Genomic DNA, 17,125 nt, shown 5'->3' with positions numbered 1-17,125 from the left:
AGACAAACACAAAAGTGGCTCCGATTCAGTCACGCCTACTGACTAAAACCCAGAGAGTCACTCCCAACCCGAACAGACCACTCGAGATCTTGGGAAGTTGCTTTTGTCTCCGTGCCTTACTGTAATCGCTTCCCTCGGAGCGCCTTCCTGACCCGAACCCTCTCAGGATACATTTTAGTTCGGCTCGATGGCTGTGGACGGACGTCTCGAGTCTGCAGCCAGCAGGGACGGCCGATGAGCTGTCTGCAGCTAACGGAGGTGCCTAGTTTGCAAGAAAGCAGGTTTCTGCTCCAGCGTGTCAAAAAAACCTAAACCTGGGGGCCACAGCAGGGCTTTCAAATGATGAATGTAGAAGTTTGCAAATACAGGACATTTCTAAAACAACTGAATTCACCGATCTGCTCTGTCTTTTTTAGCTGCATGTACGAACAAAACAAGAAATGGATTCTTATATAGCTGCCACTGTCAAAGCACGCTGCAATTTTGCTTTTCCCACACTGACAGAACTGGAACTGAAGACCACAGAGTGACCTACATGTCTAAAAACACAAACAAGTAAATACACGTTCACGAGGATCAGCACATATTCGTCAGCTTGATTCTGAGGTTTTAACGGGTTTTTATCATTGTTACATTTTCTTCTGTCACACTTCACAGTATCAAAGAAGAAAGAAAAAAGACAGTTTAATTTAGCTCTTCCTATGTAGATAAAGTTCACAACAGAAGTCGGGTCAAGGCACTAAGTAGAAGAAGGAAGCAGGTCCAGTTTTAATCTGATCACACTGTTATTCAGTCAGATAATATACCTTTCTGTGTGTGTGTGTGTTAAATTTTGCCTCTCTGACATTCACATGCTTGTGATAAAGGAGGTCCATGAGGCGTTTAAGCAACAAAACCACCTGCTCTATAACAGGTGGTCATATTTCATATTTTGTCTCATTTTGAAATCGCAGCAGATCCCGACAGTTCGGTGCAAACGACCTTTTTTGTCGACAATAATCCTGCACCAGTCTCCCATCACAACGGCATTTAGAGAGTTCAGCCGGTTTTTCAGACACTGACAAGGATGTCACGTTGTACGCCAGTGTATTGTTCCTTGTATTCGAGAGAACAAAAAAAAAAAAAAAAAATGCTGCTTTTTCAAGGTTCTTTTGTTGCGAAGGTGTTTCCGCAGCGGGCCCTCAGAAAGCCCACAGAGAACATCAGACTGCTCCCTGTGTTCTCACTCTGGGCTGCATTGTCGTATCGTTTCCTCAGAGGATGTCCCATTAGAAAGCTGTGCGTGTAGTTTCACACCCGCACACACACACACACACACACACACACACACACACACGCGGCGTATTCTACCACAAGCCTCAGATGACCATCAGGGTGGTGACTAAATAAAAGGCAGAAAGAGGAACCCAGTGGGACTGCGGGTTACCGGGTCAGGAAATCACACCTCAGGAGGGCAGGGCTTCAGGAAGTCGAGAACATACGAACATACATGGACTTTTTACATTTTGTCAAGTGCTTGTACTTTTTCCTGCCTGTGTCTATCTCAAAGCCACGCTCTGGTTACTCTCTTCTCTTAACGGGCAGACCTGCAGACACAGACCTTATAAAGACCGTTTAAGACCAAAAACAATTTTACAAACGACATCTGGAAAAGAATAATAGATTATCAGACCATGAATTCTGAAAACTACAGCAAGAGTGAACGACAGCAGACAAGCTGATGAAACAAAACGTCAGCTTTTTTTTACTTCAGAAATGTGAAGGATTAGCTCTTTTGTTGTAGCAAACTTGCAGAAATGAAACCCCTAAAACCAGGATGACTGAAAAGAATAAAGCTATATTTGTTTCCCATTTCCTAAACTTTTTGTTTTTTCTGTATAAGAAGCATCAGTGAAGTTTATGGAAAAAAACAGCAATGTAGTTTGGTTTATATCTGCTTTGTTTATGTCTGCTCACTCTTTGGTAACTTATATTTAAATGAATTTAAATGAATATATATATATATATATATATATATATATATATATATATATATATATATATATATATATATAAATTAGAGAGGACATCCAGGTGTTTGTTACTGCGTCCAGTAAGGTCAGGACTGCTGACACCACATTTAAGTACCATTTTATGCAATGATCTTCTTTTTTCCTCTCATTTTCCTGCTGCTTTTTTAAAAAATATATATATAAATCAAAGGATAGGCTCTTTCAAATAAGGGCTAAACCATATTTAAGTCACTTAATATCTAAATTATTTCGTATTTATTGTTTAAGAAGATTAGGTTATGAACATATTTTGACCCGGAACCTTAGAAGGAAGATAACTTTTTAGCAGCTGAATCCCAAATAACTTATTTTGTTTGTTTTTTGACTGAAACTTTTTTTTGCCTTCTTAAGTCATCTTTAAAGCTACGTCACAGACTTTACAAAAATCTGCTGCTGAAGTTATTTTATTTTCAGGTTGAGTTTTTATCAAAACAATTATTCACTTAAGCAGTTCCTATAAATATATGAAGATGAACCGAGTTTGTAAATAGCTGCTGTAAAGTTAAGTTTAACTTTGATAAGAAAAAGAACACAACACCTTCTCTGTAAATTGATTTTTCTTTCATATGGTTTTCCTTCCAAATTGGCTCTAATTGCCTCTGAAATTACAACAAATTAACAATTAAATTACTCCTTTCTGCTACCAGAGTTTGTCCCTCTGAAGGTCTGAATTTTAAAACTTCAGCGTCCCCTGGTGGTGCACTTTATAACTATTATTATTTCTGTTATTTCAGAAGCTGATTGGAATTTGTACATTTTGACGAGCCAAAAGTATATATGGTACACACCAACAATGATGATAAAATACAAATTTTTTCCTGCTCTTTCTATGTCCATGATCAGATTCTGAGGTTTGACTCCAATATGAGAAATTAAATCAGTTGTTCTTATTTTCCACTAGAGGTCAGTGCAAAGAAACAGAAGAACTCTGGGTAAATAACCAATTAGAGCGTCATGGTTTGAACATTTTCTGAGGCAAACAGTCCAGGTGAAAACAACCCCCCCACCACCCTCAGAAAAAAGATGTTTTGTTTTAAGATGTTTACCTGAGGATGTTGCTGAATATTCAACACGTCTTCCTTCTTCCAAAACTGAACAATGTTGTCAAAAGTTTTGGCTCGGCGTCCTTCAGAAGTTATCTGAAGCGATAAACTCTGCAGCTCTTGCTTCAATAATGCATTCTTATTATCACTGAGCGGTAATGCAAATGCTTGTGTGCGGGTTAGTTTGTCTGTCTGTTAGCAAAATATCTAAAGAACCACTGGACGCATTTTAATGAAAGCTAATCACTGGATGTGCATCTACAACTGAAACAAACCCAATTCAAGATGGCTGCCACAGCTAATCAACCTTAGAGAACAGCAAAATGGCTGTAACTCTGTCAGTTTTATAGATATTGAGCTAAAATATGGTGTGGTAGTAGCTGAGAGACATTCCTAACACATACTCTGAGTCCCAACAGGTTGCTCCAGATCTTCCAATATTGTACATATTATTAGTTGCATGAAACAATACAGCTTTCACCTGAGGAGCTTGGGCTTATTTATGGGAATTATAAACAGTTTAGTAGCAGCTGTGTTAAATGACAAACAGTAGATTGCAAAAGTTAGAAAAGCAAATGAATTTTGCTGTAATTAAGGTTTTCAATTTGCCGTGTCTGTTCTCAGAATCACATCTATCCCTCACCGAGGCTTCCTGAACTTTCCAAATCGATCCTGCGCGCACAGACATTCCCAGTTTTTGTTGTTTTAGAAAAATAAAACACCGAGACAACAGTAAAGTTCAACATTTAGTGTCTTTATAAAACAGATTTGCAAAATATAGCCAAGGCTCGTCCATTTAAATACACATAAATAGCAAGAAAATACTTTCCCGTAACAATTCAGACAGTTGTAGCACTTATCTTTGCACAAATTAGACGTGAACGTTGTGTGTGGGGAAAATCAAACAAACAAACAAACAAAAATGAGGCTGAAACCCAGCTGATTTGTTGCACCAGAAAACCAAACAAAACTGAACAAACAGTAACAACATTAATAATAATAATAATAATGATAAAAACCCACAAGCATACTTTGTAGCTAAAGCGGCCTTTGATTAGTCAGAAATATACATCTTCTGAAGATACGAGCTTTGAAATATTAAAAGAAAGTTGTATTCAAGTCTGTGAAATATCAAAGTTCTCATCTTTGGGTGGATTTCTCGAAGTTCAAAGAGCAATATATATATATATATATATATAATAATAATTTTATATTTAATATCTTACATCCTCGGCCATGTCACTGTGATTAACATCAACACGGCCAAATGTTTTATGTACAATAGTGCAGATGAGGAGCTCCAATAAGAACAAGGCAGTGGAAGTTATAATACCATAAAATGAAAAATATTTAGTTCAGACTTCAAGTGCTTTTTATTTTTGGCATTTAAAAAAACAAAAAAAAACAATCGACAAATAGTGGACAACATCAGTTTCTTGAACACCTGAACGCAGTTCTGAAAAATATCCCTTTTCTTTTTTTTGTTTTAATTTAATTGTCTGCTGCACCTCTTTTTAGTTAGGAAAAAAAGTGTAAATTTAAAATTTTAGACCACTTTAAAAACTCCTGCTCTCTTTTTTTCTCTTGCATATTGTTTTTTTTAAGAGCCACATTGTTTCAGAGGGTTTCTAATGTGTTTTGTGAAAACAACTCATTATACAGCCTCATAGACAAAAATAATACAGCTGAAATTATAAAGCTCTGTCCCATTGGTTTTTTTTTTATATCATAGCGATTGTCAAACTGTTCCTCTGAAATGTTTTTTTTTTAAGTCTGTAAACATTCTTTTTTTTTAACTTGATTGTGTTTAAAATCATCTGCCTTCCCACAGACACATCAGCAGGCTTTTAAAGGTTCATCAATGTCACTTTTACAGAAGGTGCTTTAACTTCCTGGAACAGATAAAAAGGAGATCTTCTTGTCTCGTCTTTTTTTCTACAGTTTATTTGGCCGACTCAGGGATGGGTGGAGCTCGCTCCAGTCTCATGGTCCAAGGGTCAGAGGTTGCGGCATAAAATGGGGAGTGGGCGAGCACTTCTTCTCCAGCTAGGGCGAAGGCAAACACTCCCCTCTGCCTCCCCGCTCCGGCCTTCTCCTCCTCTGAGACGTGGTTCCCCTCTGCCTGCCGATCCTCCCTGCTCTCCCTGCCCAGACCGTTCACGCTCTTAAATCCCAGGCTCTTGCTGCCGAGGCCGAGCAGCTCCGAGAGTCCGTGACCCTTGACCCCGTGGTATGCAGGCCTTAAGCCCTTCTCCTCCAAGCGGCTGGCTGCGACCGCAGGGGGGCACAGGAAGCTGCTGGCAGGTGCGGAGCGCCAGGCGGCCGGCTTTCGTCCTCGCCGGGGGCGGGAGATGCGGCAGCTCTGCCGTTTGATGTGTCGATGTAGGTGGTCGGAGCGCGTGAAGCTCTTGTAGCAGTGCTCGCACTGGTACGGACGGACGCCCGTGTGGATCCGCAGGTGGTTCTTCAGGTCGTAGTTGTGGACAAACTTGGAGTTGCAGTGGAGGCAGATGTAGGGGCGCTCCCCCGTGTGCTTCCTCATGTGGATCTTAAGTTTGTCTTGTCTGAGAACAGATAGAAAAAAACAGTTAAAAAAACAGATGATGGGTTGCACAAATCTCACAGCTGCACTCCTTCACACATTTTAAATCTTTGGTTTGACAAATGAGTGAGCTAAAAACCCTGTAAACAGTTTTTTTCTGCATTGTCATTAAACCTCTGCTCTACAGCACAAGTGGAAGGTAGGTGGATGTAGTTAGGACAGAGGAGGGGGCTTTCCATTTTGAACTCTTTGATATTTAGATGAAGTGAAAACAGATTAACCTCATTTAAAAAGGAACAAAACATGTGGGGTACTTTTCCGTCAACCCTGCAGCTTAATATAACCCAGTGCCTTGTAGGCAAAATGCGCAGAAGATGATCTTAGCGCCATCTTTGTGTGGTTTTTGTTGCTCACATACCTCGTAAACCGCACTTCACAGATCGTGCACATGTAAGGTTTCTCTCCCGTGTGTGTCCTCATGTGTCGCGGCAGCTTCCCGGCTCCTTGGATGACTTTGTTGCAGATGGGACACTGCTGCGAAGCTTTAGGCTTCATCTTCCTCTCCTCCTCCAGCTGCCAGGGGGGGAACAGCGCACCCAGGTGGGAAGCCGAGCTCAGGAAGTTCAGGTACGACCGGATGTCCGTTTCATCCTTAATCGGAGCCAGAGAGTGATCCTCTGAACCTGCTGATCCAGCACTCATGGCGCTTCCCAAGCCTGAACTGACAAAGTCTTTCAGGAAGTCACCTTGGATGAGACCGGGCTGGACTTCCTCTTTCATTTCCTCCTTTATGATCTCTCTTTTCACAGCGAGATTGAGGGGTCTCGAGGGATCAAGAGGCGCAGAAGAGGGGAAGGTGTGCGGGAGCCTGGCTTGTTGTGAGGCTGCTGCATGTGGATGTGTGGGGGTCAGGAGCTGCTGAGGGAAGGCCGGGAACTCGGCTGCCCACATGGAAGGGTAGAAGCTTGGGATGAGAGGGGAGAAGTTGGCCCTCCGGTCCAGTGTTGACATGCGGGGGTACAGCCCCTCCTGGAGCAGAGACTCGATGGAGAAATCCTTCAGAGCCCGACTCTCCATGCTCTCCTTCAACACAAAGAACCATCATCAGTCACTTAAAGCCCTGTTTCCTGAGAAATAATGAACTTAGAGACAAATGTAAGTAGACATGAACGAATCATACCTGTTTGGCTCTGATGGAGTCAGGAGACTGGGCCTGGGACGGCTCTGTGCGAGCCTCAAACTGTCGTTGGAACGTGGAGGTGCTCGGAGGCGACGAACCCTCCGTTCCCAGAGGAGTCTGCTCTCCCCTGCTCTCCAACGACTGCAGTGACCTCTCGCTGACGTTGTCCTCCTCGTCCTGCTCGTCCTTCCTTGACCCCGCGTCCTCCTCTTCCTCATCCTCCTCTTCCTCCTCCTCATCTTCCTCCTCCTCCTCTTCATCCTCCTCCCCTTCCTCCTCTCTCCCTCCTCCGCCGCCGCCTCCACCACCACTGTCCATGATCTCCAGGCAGACGTTGATGATGCAGGGAATTTCCAGCATCTGTGCTGCGTTCAGGATCTCTTTGACGTTGGACGCCGTCACCGTCAGGGTGGAGGTGTAGGCGAACTCCAGGATGGCGGTCAGAGACTCCGGGGCCACGAAGTCGATTTCATACACGGCGGCGGCGGCGTGATGTGGGTCCCCACTGTCGGTGGTGGCCACCGTGAAGAGCTTCTTGAAGTACTGACTGCAGGCGGCCAGAACGGAGCGGTGGGTGCGGTACTCCTGGTCCTGCACGATGAGGATGACGTCGCAGAGCAGCCCGTCACGGCGCTGCTCATTGAGGCTGCAGAGGACATCGCTGCTGTGGTTTGGGAAAGGGATCCCGATAAGGTCTTCCTCTCTGTGATGAACCATTGTCCTCCCTCTGACTCTGTGGTTCATGGAGGAAAAAAGACAAAAATCAAACTTAGTAACACTTCAACAAACAAAGGTCCATCTTGTTCTGAAAAAACATAGATTCTGATACAATTAGTTTTTAATTTTTGAACTTTTTGTTAAAGATTTGCATTTTAAAGACTCACTCTAGCATGACTGGAAAATTTGAAACATGTTTAAAGTAACTTCAGGAGTTTTTATTGTATGTCTCAATTAAATATATTGTGCCTACAGCTACATAGAATTTAAAAAAAAAAATTTCTAGAGATGTAAATTTTATAATCCTGAAAGTTATAGTGGTGGAAAAGTAAGATATGCCTGACACAATCCAAGTGAAGAGCCTTTTTTCTTTATTTGTGCTATAAAATAAGGCAAAACAAAGCCACAATTGAAAAAATTGTTAATAAAACACACACGCATATATATAATTTTAATCTATATGCAGAAATCCCAAGATTATCTTTTAGAATTTGCAAAAATTGTGTTAAATTGCTCTTTATGTGTGTGGTTTTAAGGAATTTATTTAGTCTTTTTAAAAACGAATGCTTCACTCTGAAACTTCGACGCAATCATAACGTGACAGGCCTTAACTGCGTAGTGATAAATTAATTTAAATATGCTCCGTTCGATTTCCTGCTGGCATTTAATGACTGATCACATTTCCTGTCACTCTGACAGAAGGTGGTGGAAAAACAATGCTCTTAAACCTCCACCGTTAGTTGGCTTCTTGAATCTCAAGTGGCTGCCTCATAAACCCAACTTTTAGTTAGGTGATGTAACATTTGCAGCAAACGTTTTTCAGGCGAGGAACAGGAAGTTCTTTACGAAAGATTGAAGGCCTTTTACAAAAACAAAAAAAAGAGAGAGTGAATAAAATAATGGAATAGGGTCTGAAACAGTCATTTACAGTGACTAACACCCATTCTTTGCACAAAATCGGTCTTAAATAAGGAATAAGAGCAGGTCGAAGCTGATAAAATTAATGCACTGAGCCACAGTCCAGCTTTATTCGCTCTAGTTGAGCTTGTTGGTGTGCCATCTGTGCAGCACAGTCAACAAGTGGTAAATACAGCATGTCTTATTTTGAGAAAACATCACGTTTATTCTCAAACGTGTCATTACAAAATCTTGTGGCGCTGCTGCGAGGTAGGGAAGCCCGCCATCTTGATAAAAAGCATAAACCACCATATATATTTTCCCCTTCTAATTGGCGCTCTGTGACGATAAGTGCATGGGAGATTTCTGTGATAATGTCCATCCCTCTTGTCTGCCTCTCGCAGATACGAGCATGGAGCGAGCTGATACCTACGTCTGAACAATACAGCTGTGCGACTGGGATGTGGTGAGAAGTGAAGAAAAACAACAAAAGAGGTCAGATTGTACTCTAGATACTGTATCCTGTCAAAATGCTTACTGGCAATAAGTGTTTTCACTCATTTGAACGTAACGCTCTAGTAAGTCACCGGCCTGATATAAGCTGTCTCAATGCAGACACAAAAACCCTCTGGGTTGTTTTTCCCAACATTTCTGCTCCGCGGCCACCCGAGCCGAGTTCCTACCTGTTGATTCACTGCTCTGTTGTTTACAGTTGAAGTGATAAAACTTCCTCTGGCAGCGCGCTCGCTCATTCACAACCTATGAATAGAGCCTAAACTCAGCCATCCACACTTTGGTGGTCACCGGAGGCATGTGTAGATAAATACTTTGAAGCGGCCCTGAACACCACAGCTGTATTGTTGACTGGCTCTAAATGGGGCCAACGCTGAAGCCACATCGACACAAACAAGTGTCTCACTTTCTTCTTGGTGCTGCTTAGAATCTCAATGCAGAAGTTTAAACAAAAAAAAAAAAAAAGTGAAAATCCCTAAGTTCACCTCCAGGTATGCAACTTGGATACCAATCTAACATGTAGTTTATTCTTGTCGATCTTGTTGCTAGGTAACTAAAGCTGGGTTCATGCCATTGATACAGTGTGGACATAATTACAATGTCTGCTTGGAGAGGAGGGGAGGGGGGCAGCGATACAGCCTATAGGGCTGAGGACCAGTGCCTCATTGTGAAAACTAGATCAAACCGTTCCAGCAACCGGAATGACTGATATCTTCAAAATGTACGCGACATCTTTAAAAGTACAAGAAGTACAACGTCAGACAGCAAGTGACAGATCAGATGGCCTTAAAAGTTCCCTAACAGGTTGCACAAACACAAGCACGAGGGGCCCCTCCCTGTAACAGCCAGCCAAGGCAAACAAAAGTGTGGCGCTTGGAACAACAGCGAGTGGATAAGAGGGAGAGAAAAAGAGTCGGACTTGGGAGGGCTCGGCCAACCTGCCGTCATCCGTTCGCCATCCCTCCATCCCACCCACTCCTGGAACTGTACGGGACACGTGCTGCTGTTGCTGTTTGCTCGCCCGGTGCCCCGTGGAGCACCACTCCCCCCTCTGTTCCCACTGTTTGCCTGCCTGCGACAGCCGGCTCTGGCTCTCTCAGTGGCCGGCCCCTAATTACAGTGTGGAGAGGATCTAAGGAGGATGTGCCACATAGACAGGGCGGGGAGGAGGGCACAGCTTTCCCACCACAAGGTCCTGGAGCGACATTTCATCAGCCAAACTGTCTTAACCCTTTGCACACACACACACACTCACGCACGGACCCCACCCACCCATCTGAGCAGCCAGGGCAGGGACGCCTTGAGAAAGGGCTCTGATAATTCCTTTTTAAACAACATGACTCACACGCTGTTATTTCCTTAAGCAAAGTTGTCAACAAAGTAAAAACACCTCCTTAGGTCTTCATCAATCATTATAAAGCGATGCAATTTTTAGAACAAATAAATAACAGAAGTCTGATTTCGTTACAACTATCAGCTCCTTTACTTTGTTGTAATTTCAGCTCATTACCGTGTGGTTTTCAAAGTAACTTGTGATAAAGGCTTTTTTGTGTGGCTCTCTTGCAACAGCCACGTCTCCTCTCATGCCTCACTTAGTCACTAACACTTTCAACTCAACACTCCCACCTCAAATTATGTGCCACCTCTATTCAGTGTTGTCTTCCTCCGAGAACTTCATCTCCTTTCCGGGCACTGACCACCACCTCCTTCTCCTAATCGTTCTCCTCCTCCTCCCTCCCTCCTGTTGCAGCTGCATCATCATCATTACGCCCAAAACTTGGATTGCTAAGTCGTCCCCCACCCTGACTGCTCAGGCCACAAATCAGCAGCTAATGTCCATCTCAGCCCCTGTCACAGGCAGACGCTCATTTGGCCTGTTAGCTACAACAGCCAGAGCCGAGTCCGTCCCTGTCAGGCCAGCAAATACACCTGACCCACATGCTAAATCACCGTCAGCCACAATCCACCCGTCACCAACTGCCCATAGCAAATCCCTGCTAAACAACTGTCACAGACGGACAATTGCACAGCCAATAATTGTTTCGCATTGACACTCGAAATTCTCCCCCTTATTAGGAGAGGACATTCAGCGGAGCTGCTAAGTGAGCCAGTCCATTATCAGCCGTAAACCGAGCACCTGTTGCTGCTCCGTGTTTCCCGTGTCGCTCGTTTAAAACTTTTTTTGTGTGTGTGTGTGGAGACTTTCTACGTTTTTATCTAAAGTGCTGTCAATTACAGGAGGAAGGGGAGGAGGAAGCTGTATAATGGCTGTCAGACTGTACTAAAGAAATGTCAGGGACAAATTGATGTTTTTAACTGCAGGTTATTGGGAAAAGTTGAGAATCTTGGGGAACAAATGATTAATTAACACACTTACAAAACAACAAGGTAATAAGTCATATTGCCTACTAATTTATACATTAAAATAAGTCGGATTTTATATATCAGTATTAGCAACATAAATCGACTTAAAAAGCCAGTACTTTGTTTCAACAAATGCTCCAATAAATTCACTGTAATAGTTTATTATAGCAAAATTATGCATTTAAATAATGCTCGATTTGAATGGTTAGATATGAAATGAGAGGACGTTTGATTAAAAGGAAATACTGTGAAGTAAAGGATGAATCTGATCCAGGGTCAGTTTAATTTGCCGGCTCCTTAAAGCCTCCGGGGGGTGGGGGTGGGGGGGGGGGGNNNAAGCAACTCACCATTAACTCCATCACCTCCAAAAAGTAAACAAAAATTTGCAATTGACGAATAAACAATGGCGCTCAATGACTAAAAAAAGATTCATTTACACACACACATATATATATATTTATATATATGACTTTGCCTTTTTAAATGTAGGTTTGAATGAAAATATGGAAATGGGGTCTAAAATTAAATTTATGCCGTATATTAATGATTGAAAAATGTGTGTTTTGAATAAGAAATGCTATTGCATTTTTTTTATGTTTACTATATTTTTTATATTATATTTTTCTTGTAGTCATTAGGGAGGGGATTTTTAAAAATTGCCTTATTTTCCTAACATTAACTTAAGAAAAATGGATTTATTTTTATTTCTCCATTCTACGCTGGCAGGAAAAAGTCATAAATCTGAGTTAGAATCAGACAATAAGCAAACATGGCATTATGAGACTGATCTATGTTACAATAAATATTCTGATAGTTTGTGTCTCTGTTGAGTCTAAATACCTGTACGTTTATATTTGTTGTGTACAATTTTTTTCTGAACGATTGCCATGACGAACTTCGTGACTCCCAGCGAATGAATGAAAACAACAAGCGGAAAACATTTCTAATCTCCTCGTTGCATTTTGTGACATGACGTAAGAGGTCTATAAGGTGCAGCTTGTAAACAACAATTTGCAGCTTAGCCTCAAATCCATAACATGTTTTTATTTTGTCCACGCTCCCAAACATCCTCCTTAACTTCACGAGTCACCTGAGTGTTTGTTTTTGGATCTCCCAGAGAAAATGTCACATAAATATGGAAACTGAAATGTGTAATTACACCATGGCACAAAACACACACTTAAGTCCTTTGGAACTACTATTTTTGGCACTTTTCAAGATGCTAAAAATACTCGTGGCAATTTCTGAATTTTAGAGCATAATATTTACGCTGCACTGGGAACGATCCACGAGTGGTTCAGTAATTTGATTGACCTGTTTGCACCTTTGTAGTGGAAAGCAGAGGGCTCATATAAACAGCAAGGCAGGCACAGGTGCTCACTGTAACATTATGCACAAGTGTAAGCTTGTTCACAAGCATGCACGTGTTGGAACACTTTGACAAATTATTATAGGCGCATACACAAACACACCTAGGACTCTTGCGTACACATAAACTTACGCATGTCTTGATACGTTCCCTGACATTCCACAGCTCTCAGCAGCCATCACCTACCTTTCCTTCAGCTTCACGATTCCCCTCACGTGCCTTTGTATTTCCAGACTACTAAGAGGCTCCGCTGCTCCTCACTTGACCTCTCAGCATCGCTCTGTTTAATTGAAACACAGCTCTGTTTCCCCGTCTGTCAGTCAGTCAGTCAGTCAGCCGCGCAGTCAGTCCATTCACAAGCTCCTCGCTCTAGGCACAGATGCCCATTCACAAAAATTCAAAAAGAAGGAGGCACAAAAAAAGAAGCACCCAGGGAGGAATATCCAGCGGAGGGGAGAAAAGCGGTGCAACAGAGGAGAGCTGAGTGCGAGTCTTGGGTCTGTCTGCGCTGCGGAGTGGATGGTGTGGAGTTTCGAGTCAGGTTGTGCGCGGCTCATGTAGGACGAGAGCGAGGGAGTGAGAGGAAAGGGAGGGAGGGCAGCAGCACTGCGCTGTGGAGATGTCGCACCACTAGTTTTTATAGCAGGGTGGGTAGCTGGAAGATAATAATACCCCATCCTCCTCCACAACACAAGTTTAAGCGCAGTGTGTAATAAGCCCATGGCGCAGACACCCTCTGATTTAGGTCAGACAAAATGAATTTTTAGTTGTGTCAGAGTGAATTTTGGTGTAAAGGGACTGGGGCAAAAAGCAACTCGAAGGGGGTTGTTTAGGGAGACTGAGGGAGGGTTAAAAAAAAAGGAAAGAGAAAGTTAGAAACCGTTCTATTGGTTACTCTCGAGCTGCGATGTGGACTTATGAACAAGTTGCTTTTACACTTGTTTTCAATGATCGCCTACACTTAAAGTTTTATTATAAAAATAACGTGTTAACATTTAACAAGCTGCGCCTAGGCACCGCGAGTTCAGAAACAGGTGGACTCTGGGCTCCATAAATAGACAGAACTGACTAATTACTGAAAAACATCACAATAAATCAGCCCGCTCTGACATGCAGCAACCTACACTGAGAACTGGCTGATTCAGTCAGCGGTGTAAATCTGAAAGGAAATATTACTTTAAAAAAGTCGAGCCTCAATTAAACCACAAATGCTGAAAGACACCACAAGCAGCCCTGCAGACACATTTTCCTCCCTGATAAGCTGACGTTTAAAGCGAGGTTTCAAAAACTATGAAGCTCGTGATGAACAGGTTAGGCTCCTGTTTTGAGTCAGAAAGCAAAGAAACAGGGCAACAGCTGCCGGTCGCACCACCACCTCAGCCTGTCGAGACGAAGAAGGTTTTTCAAAGAAAAGGCGCCGGAGCACGCCGTTTCGTACAGACTTCAGGAGGAAAGAGAAAACCCTGTATGGCAGGATCAAAGATGTCTGTTTGTGAATGTTGAAGAAGAAGCCATTAGACGGAGTCAGATGTGTGTTTATGACAGACGGAAGCATAAATCTTAGGGTTTGAGAGAAAAAGTTAGGGTTTGTTTTGTTTCACAGAGCAAGCCAAAAGTTGTGACGTTCAGAGGGGTTTTTGCCATGGAAGCCCCCAGACAACCTGCCTCTTGATATTCGTACTGCACCAAGTCTTTACAGTCCTTTAAATCCTTCTTAAAGACTCACTTTTTTACACTGACTCTAAGTTTGACTTTCATCAGATCTTTTATGCTGTGGTGTTTCCTCATTTTAGTTCATTTGTAGCCTATTTTTTTTTTGTACTTGTTGGTTTTTGTGTGTGATTTTACTGAATTTATTTTATTGATGATTTGTTTTTAACCAGCTCCTGCAGCCTTTTGGTCAATCTTGTTGCTTTCAATAGTGCTACATATAAAAGAAATTCACGTTGCCACAGCACATTCACAAAAATCTGCAACCCTCACCGATCTTTCCTGTATGACATTAATGAACTGCACACTTTGTAATGTTTTGTTTCATTTTAATTTGACCATTTCACCTGAAGCACAAAGAAAACTTTCAAAATAACATTGACCAATAGGATTTTTTTATGGATTTTCAATTTTAATAAAACAAAATAAAATAAAATATGATAAAAAAAATTAGTTTTCTATACAGTTAGTCAAACTCAGTTACACACAGGGCCAAAGCTAAAATCTTGGTTCAAAGATTCAAGCCCCATCAATAATAATAAAAAAACCATATAAATTGTTTTCAGATGGAATATGACAAATTATTTATTTTGAACTATACCTATTCCCAAGACATATATCCAATTTTGAACATAATTTATTAGTTAAAGAAAAAGAAGAATTTTAAAAAGATATTTTATCTTTTTTTATGACTTGCTTCCATGAACCAGTGTACATACTGAATTTGATGAAACGCTCAGAAAATAAATCAGAAAAGCTGTCTGCCACAGCTAATTGATGTTAGCGAACGCAAAAATAGCTATAGCTTTGTCAATTTTACAAATAACAAATACTGAGCTGATTTTTTGGTGTGGTGTTAGCTGAGACTCATCCTCAGGGGATACTCTGAAGGCTAACTACCTGAGGTTGTCGTTTAAAACTTTGACATGCAAGGTGGCACGTGATACTCATTCCTTCAAGGAATACATTTGTTCACAGTCCGTTAACTGAGCTAAAGAAACCCATCAATAAAAAATACATACTTGCATTTACTAACATTCTGCTTTAAAATATAAGAATACAGAAAAACAAAACTAAACATTTAGGCAACAAGAATGTGATTGGTCCCATTTAAAATACCGTAGTTGCTCTTTTCATGACAAAATCAATTCCTGAAATATTCCAACTTTATTTTCTCGACTAAGTTTGCTTAGCTTTTTAAGCAAAAAGAGTAGTGAAAACATTTCAGTCTGTCACATTCTTGTGTGCCAGTTCCAAGATATTCAAAATATTATCACGCGGGCCGGACAAATTTGTATCAAGGGCCATATCTGGCCCATGAGCCTTGAGTTTGACTCGTGCTCTAAAATATTTCTAACCGTCCCTACATTACAACCGACAATCAAGCTGCGAAAACAGACAGATTCTGTTGTAAACCTCCCCAAATAAGCAGACATCAGCGTGTACAGTACATCAGACTGCTATGCCCACTTCCCCCCTGAGGAAAACATGGACCAAAGCAAACCGCAGCCTCGGCCGACGGTGGTTTACACTGTTTTGTACGGGGTGAGAGCTGAGGCCAGCTCACACTGGCATCTAGTATATATAAACAGGGTCAGCCACTAACTGCTAGCAGCCCAGCCAGACAGCCAGAAAAACAGCGTTTGCCGTCCTATAAGGCCAGCTATCTGTTCTAAACACGTTGCAGCCACCATAGCAACACACTAAGTGGTACCTGTGAGGACCGCTTTGTTCTGCAACGGCTTTTGTACTGCAAACTGTCATGACTGGACTCGGCTGACAGAAACCTGTCATATAAGGGTGCTGACACACTGTGAAAAATATGCTGATTGGCACTGCTGCTCGGCCCCTTTTAATGCGACGCTTTACGGAGGCCAAAAGACAGATTTACATTGAGATCACTTTGCGGTTTTATCGATGCGGAAGGCTAAAACTCGCAACTTCATTGTTTTGGTGTTTTGCATTTCTGTGTACCGCCTCTCTCCTTTTGTTCTTGTCGAGGGTGGACTGCGTCCGCACAAAGAAACAATGAGTCTTTGGCCCAGCCTGTGTGCTCACAGTCACAAGACATGAGGATTGAAGGGGCTGAGTAAGAGTCATCTGTTTTGTCTGTCTGTCTGACTGGCCTCTCAGCATACCTGTTTACCGCCACCTGCTGCTCCCAGCAAGATACACGTACCACGGCACCAGATTGGCACTTTGGAGAAGGGATGGGGTGTGAAGCAGCATTACATAAAGTCATGAAGACTTTGAAGCTGTTCTCAGCCCGGCTTACTGTACTGCGCCGTAAACACAGAAAGCACATTTCCAACAGAAAGGAATCTAAATTTGACTCTCAGTCTTTCTGAGAAAAGCTGATATGAATGATTTTTGAAGCCAAAAGAATCGTCAACAACATTTCTGCAGATTTCACACCTTGGTTTCTTGAGTTGGCCTGAGCTGTTTAGACGATTTTACCATGGGTTGTACAGCAGGGAGCGCTAATATCAGGAATGGTAGTTGTCACTGTGACAGATGATACGTGTTAACGTATTGTTTGCGTGAATCTTTAACTCCAGCCTTCCAGTTACCACATAGATGTCACAGCTCCATCTGTTCCTGCCACGCCTCTTGCCACAGCCACTTAACTTTCCATTCATCCACAGTTCAAGCCACGCCCATATTATCATGCCCAAGTAATCACAGTCATCTGTTTCACCTGTTCTGGTCCCCATAAATACCCACAGCTCCCAGTACTCT

The 17,125-nt window shown here is 42.2% G+C and overlaps 1 protein-coding gene across 2 annotated transcripts in view; it reads right to left on the bottom strand.

The window, feature by feature from the left end:
- Window positions 1-3,827: 3,827 nt before the first annotated feature.
- LOC108230961 (zinc finger and BTB domain-containing protein 7C) overlaps window positions 3,828-17,125 on the bottom strand; it is a 22,093-nt gene continuing 8,795 nt past the window's right edge. The window contains exons 1-4 of one of the 2 annotated variants that reach the window (XM_017407603.2): window positions 12,863-13,335; window positions 6,817-7,549; window positions 6,055-6,719; window positions 3,828-5,658 (exon numbers count right to left, since the gene is read on the bottom strand). In XM_017407603.2, the coding sequence (XP_017263092.1) occupies window positions 5,037-5,658; window positions 6,055-6,719; window positions 6,817-7,533 (2,004 nt within the window). In that variant the 5' untranslated portion in view covers window positions 7,534-7,549; window positions 12,863-13,335 and the 3' untranslated portion in view covers window positions 3,828-5,036. Of the gene's footprint in view, window positions 5,659-6,054; window positions 6,720-6,816; window positions 7,550-12,862; window positions 13,336-17,125 lie in introns of those variants that run through there. The other variant, XM_017407604.3, reaches the window with a different exon arrangement.

This window comes from Kryptolebias marmoratus, linkage group LG14, assembly GCF_001649575.2.
Source record: "Kryptolebias marmoratus isolate JLee-2015 linkage group LG14, ASM164957v2, whole genome shotgun sequence".
NCBI classification, from domain to species: domain Eukaryota; kingdom Metazoa; phylum Chordata; class Actinopteri; order Cyprinodontiformes; family Rivulidae; genus Kryptolebias; species Kryptolebias marmoratus.
The sequence above is the reverse complement of the archived record's forward strand: the minus strand, read 5'-3'. Positions and strand labels throughout refer to the sequence as shown.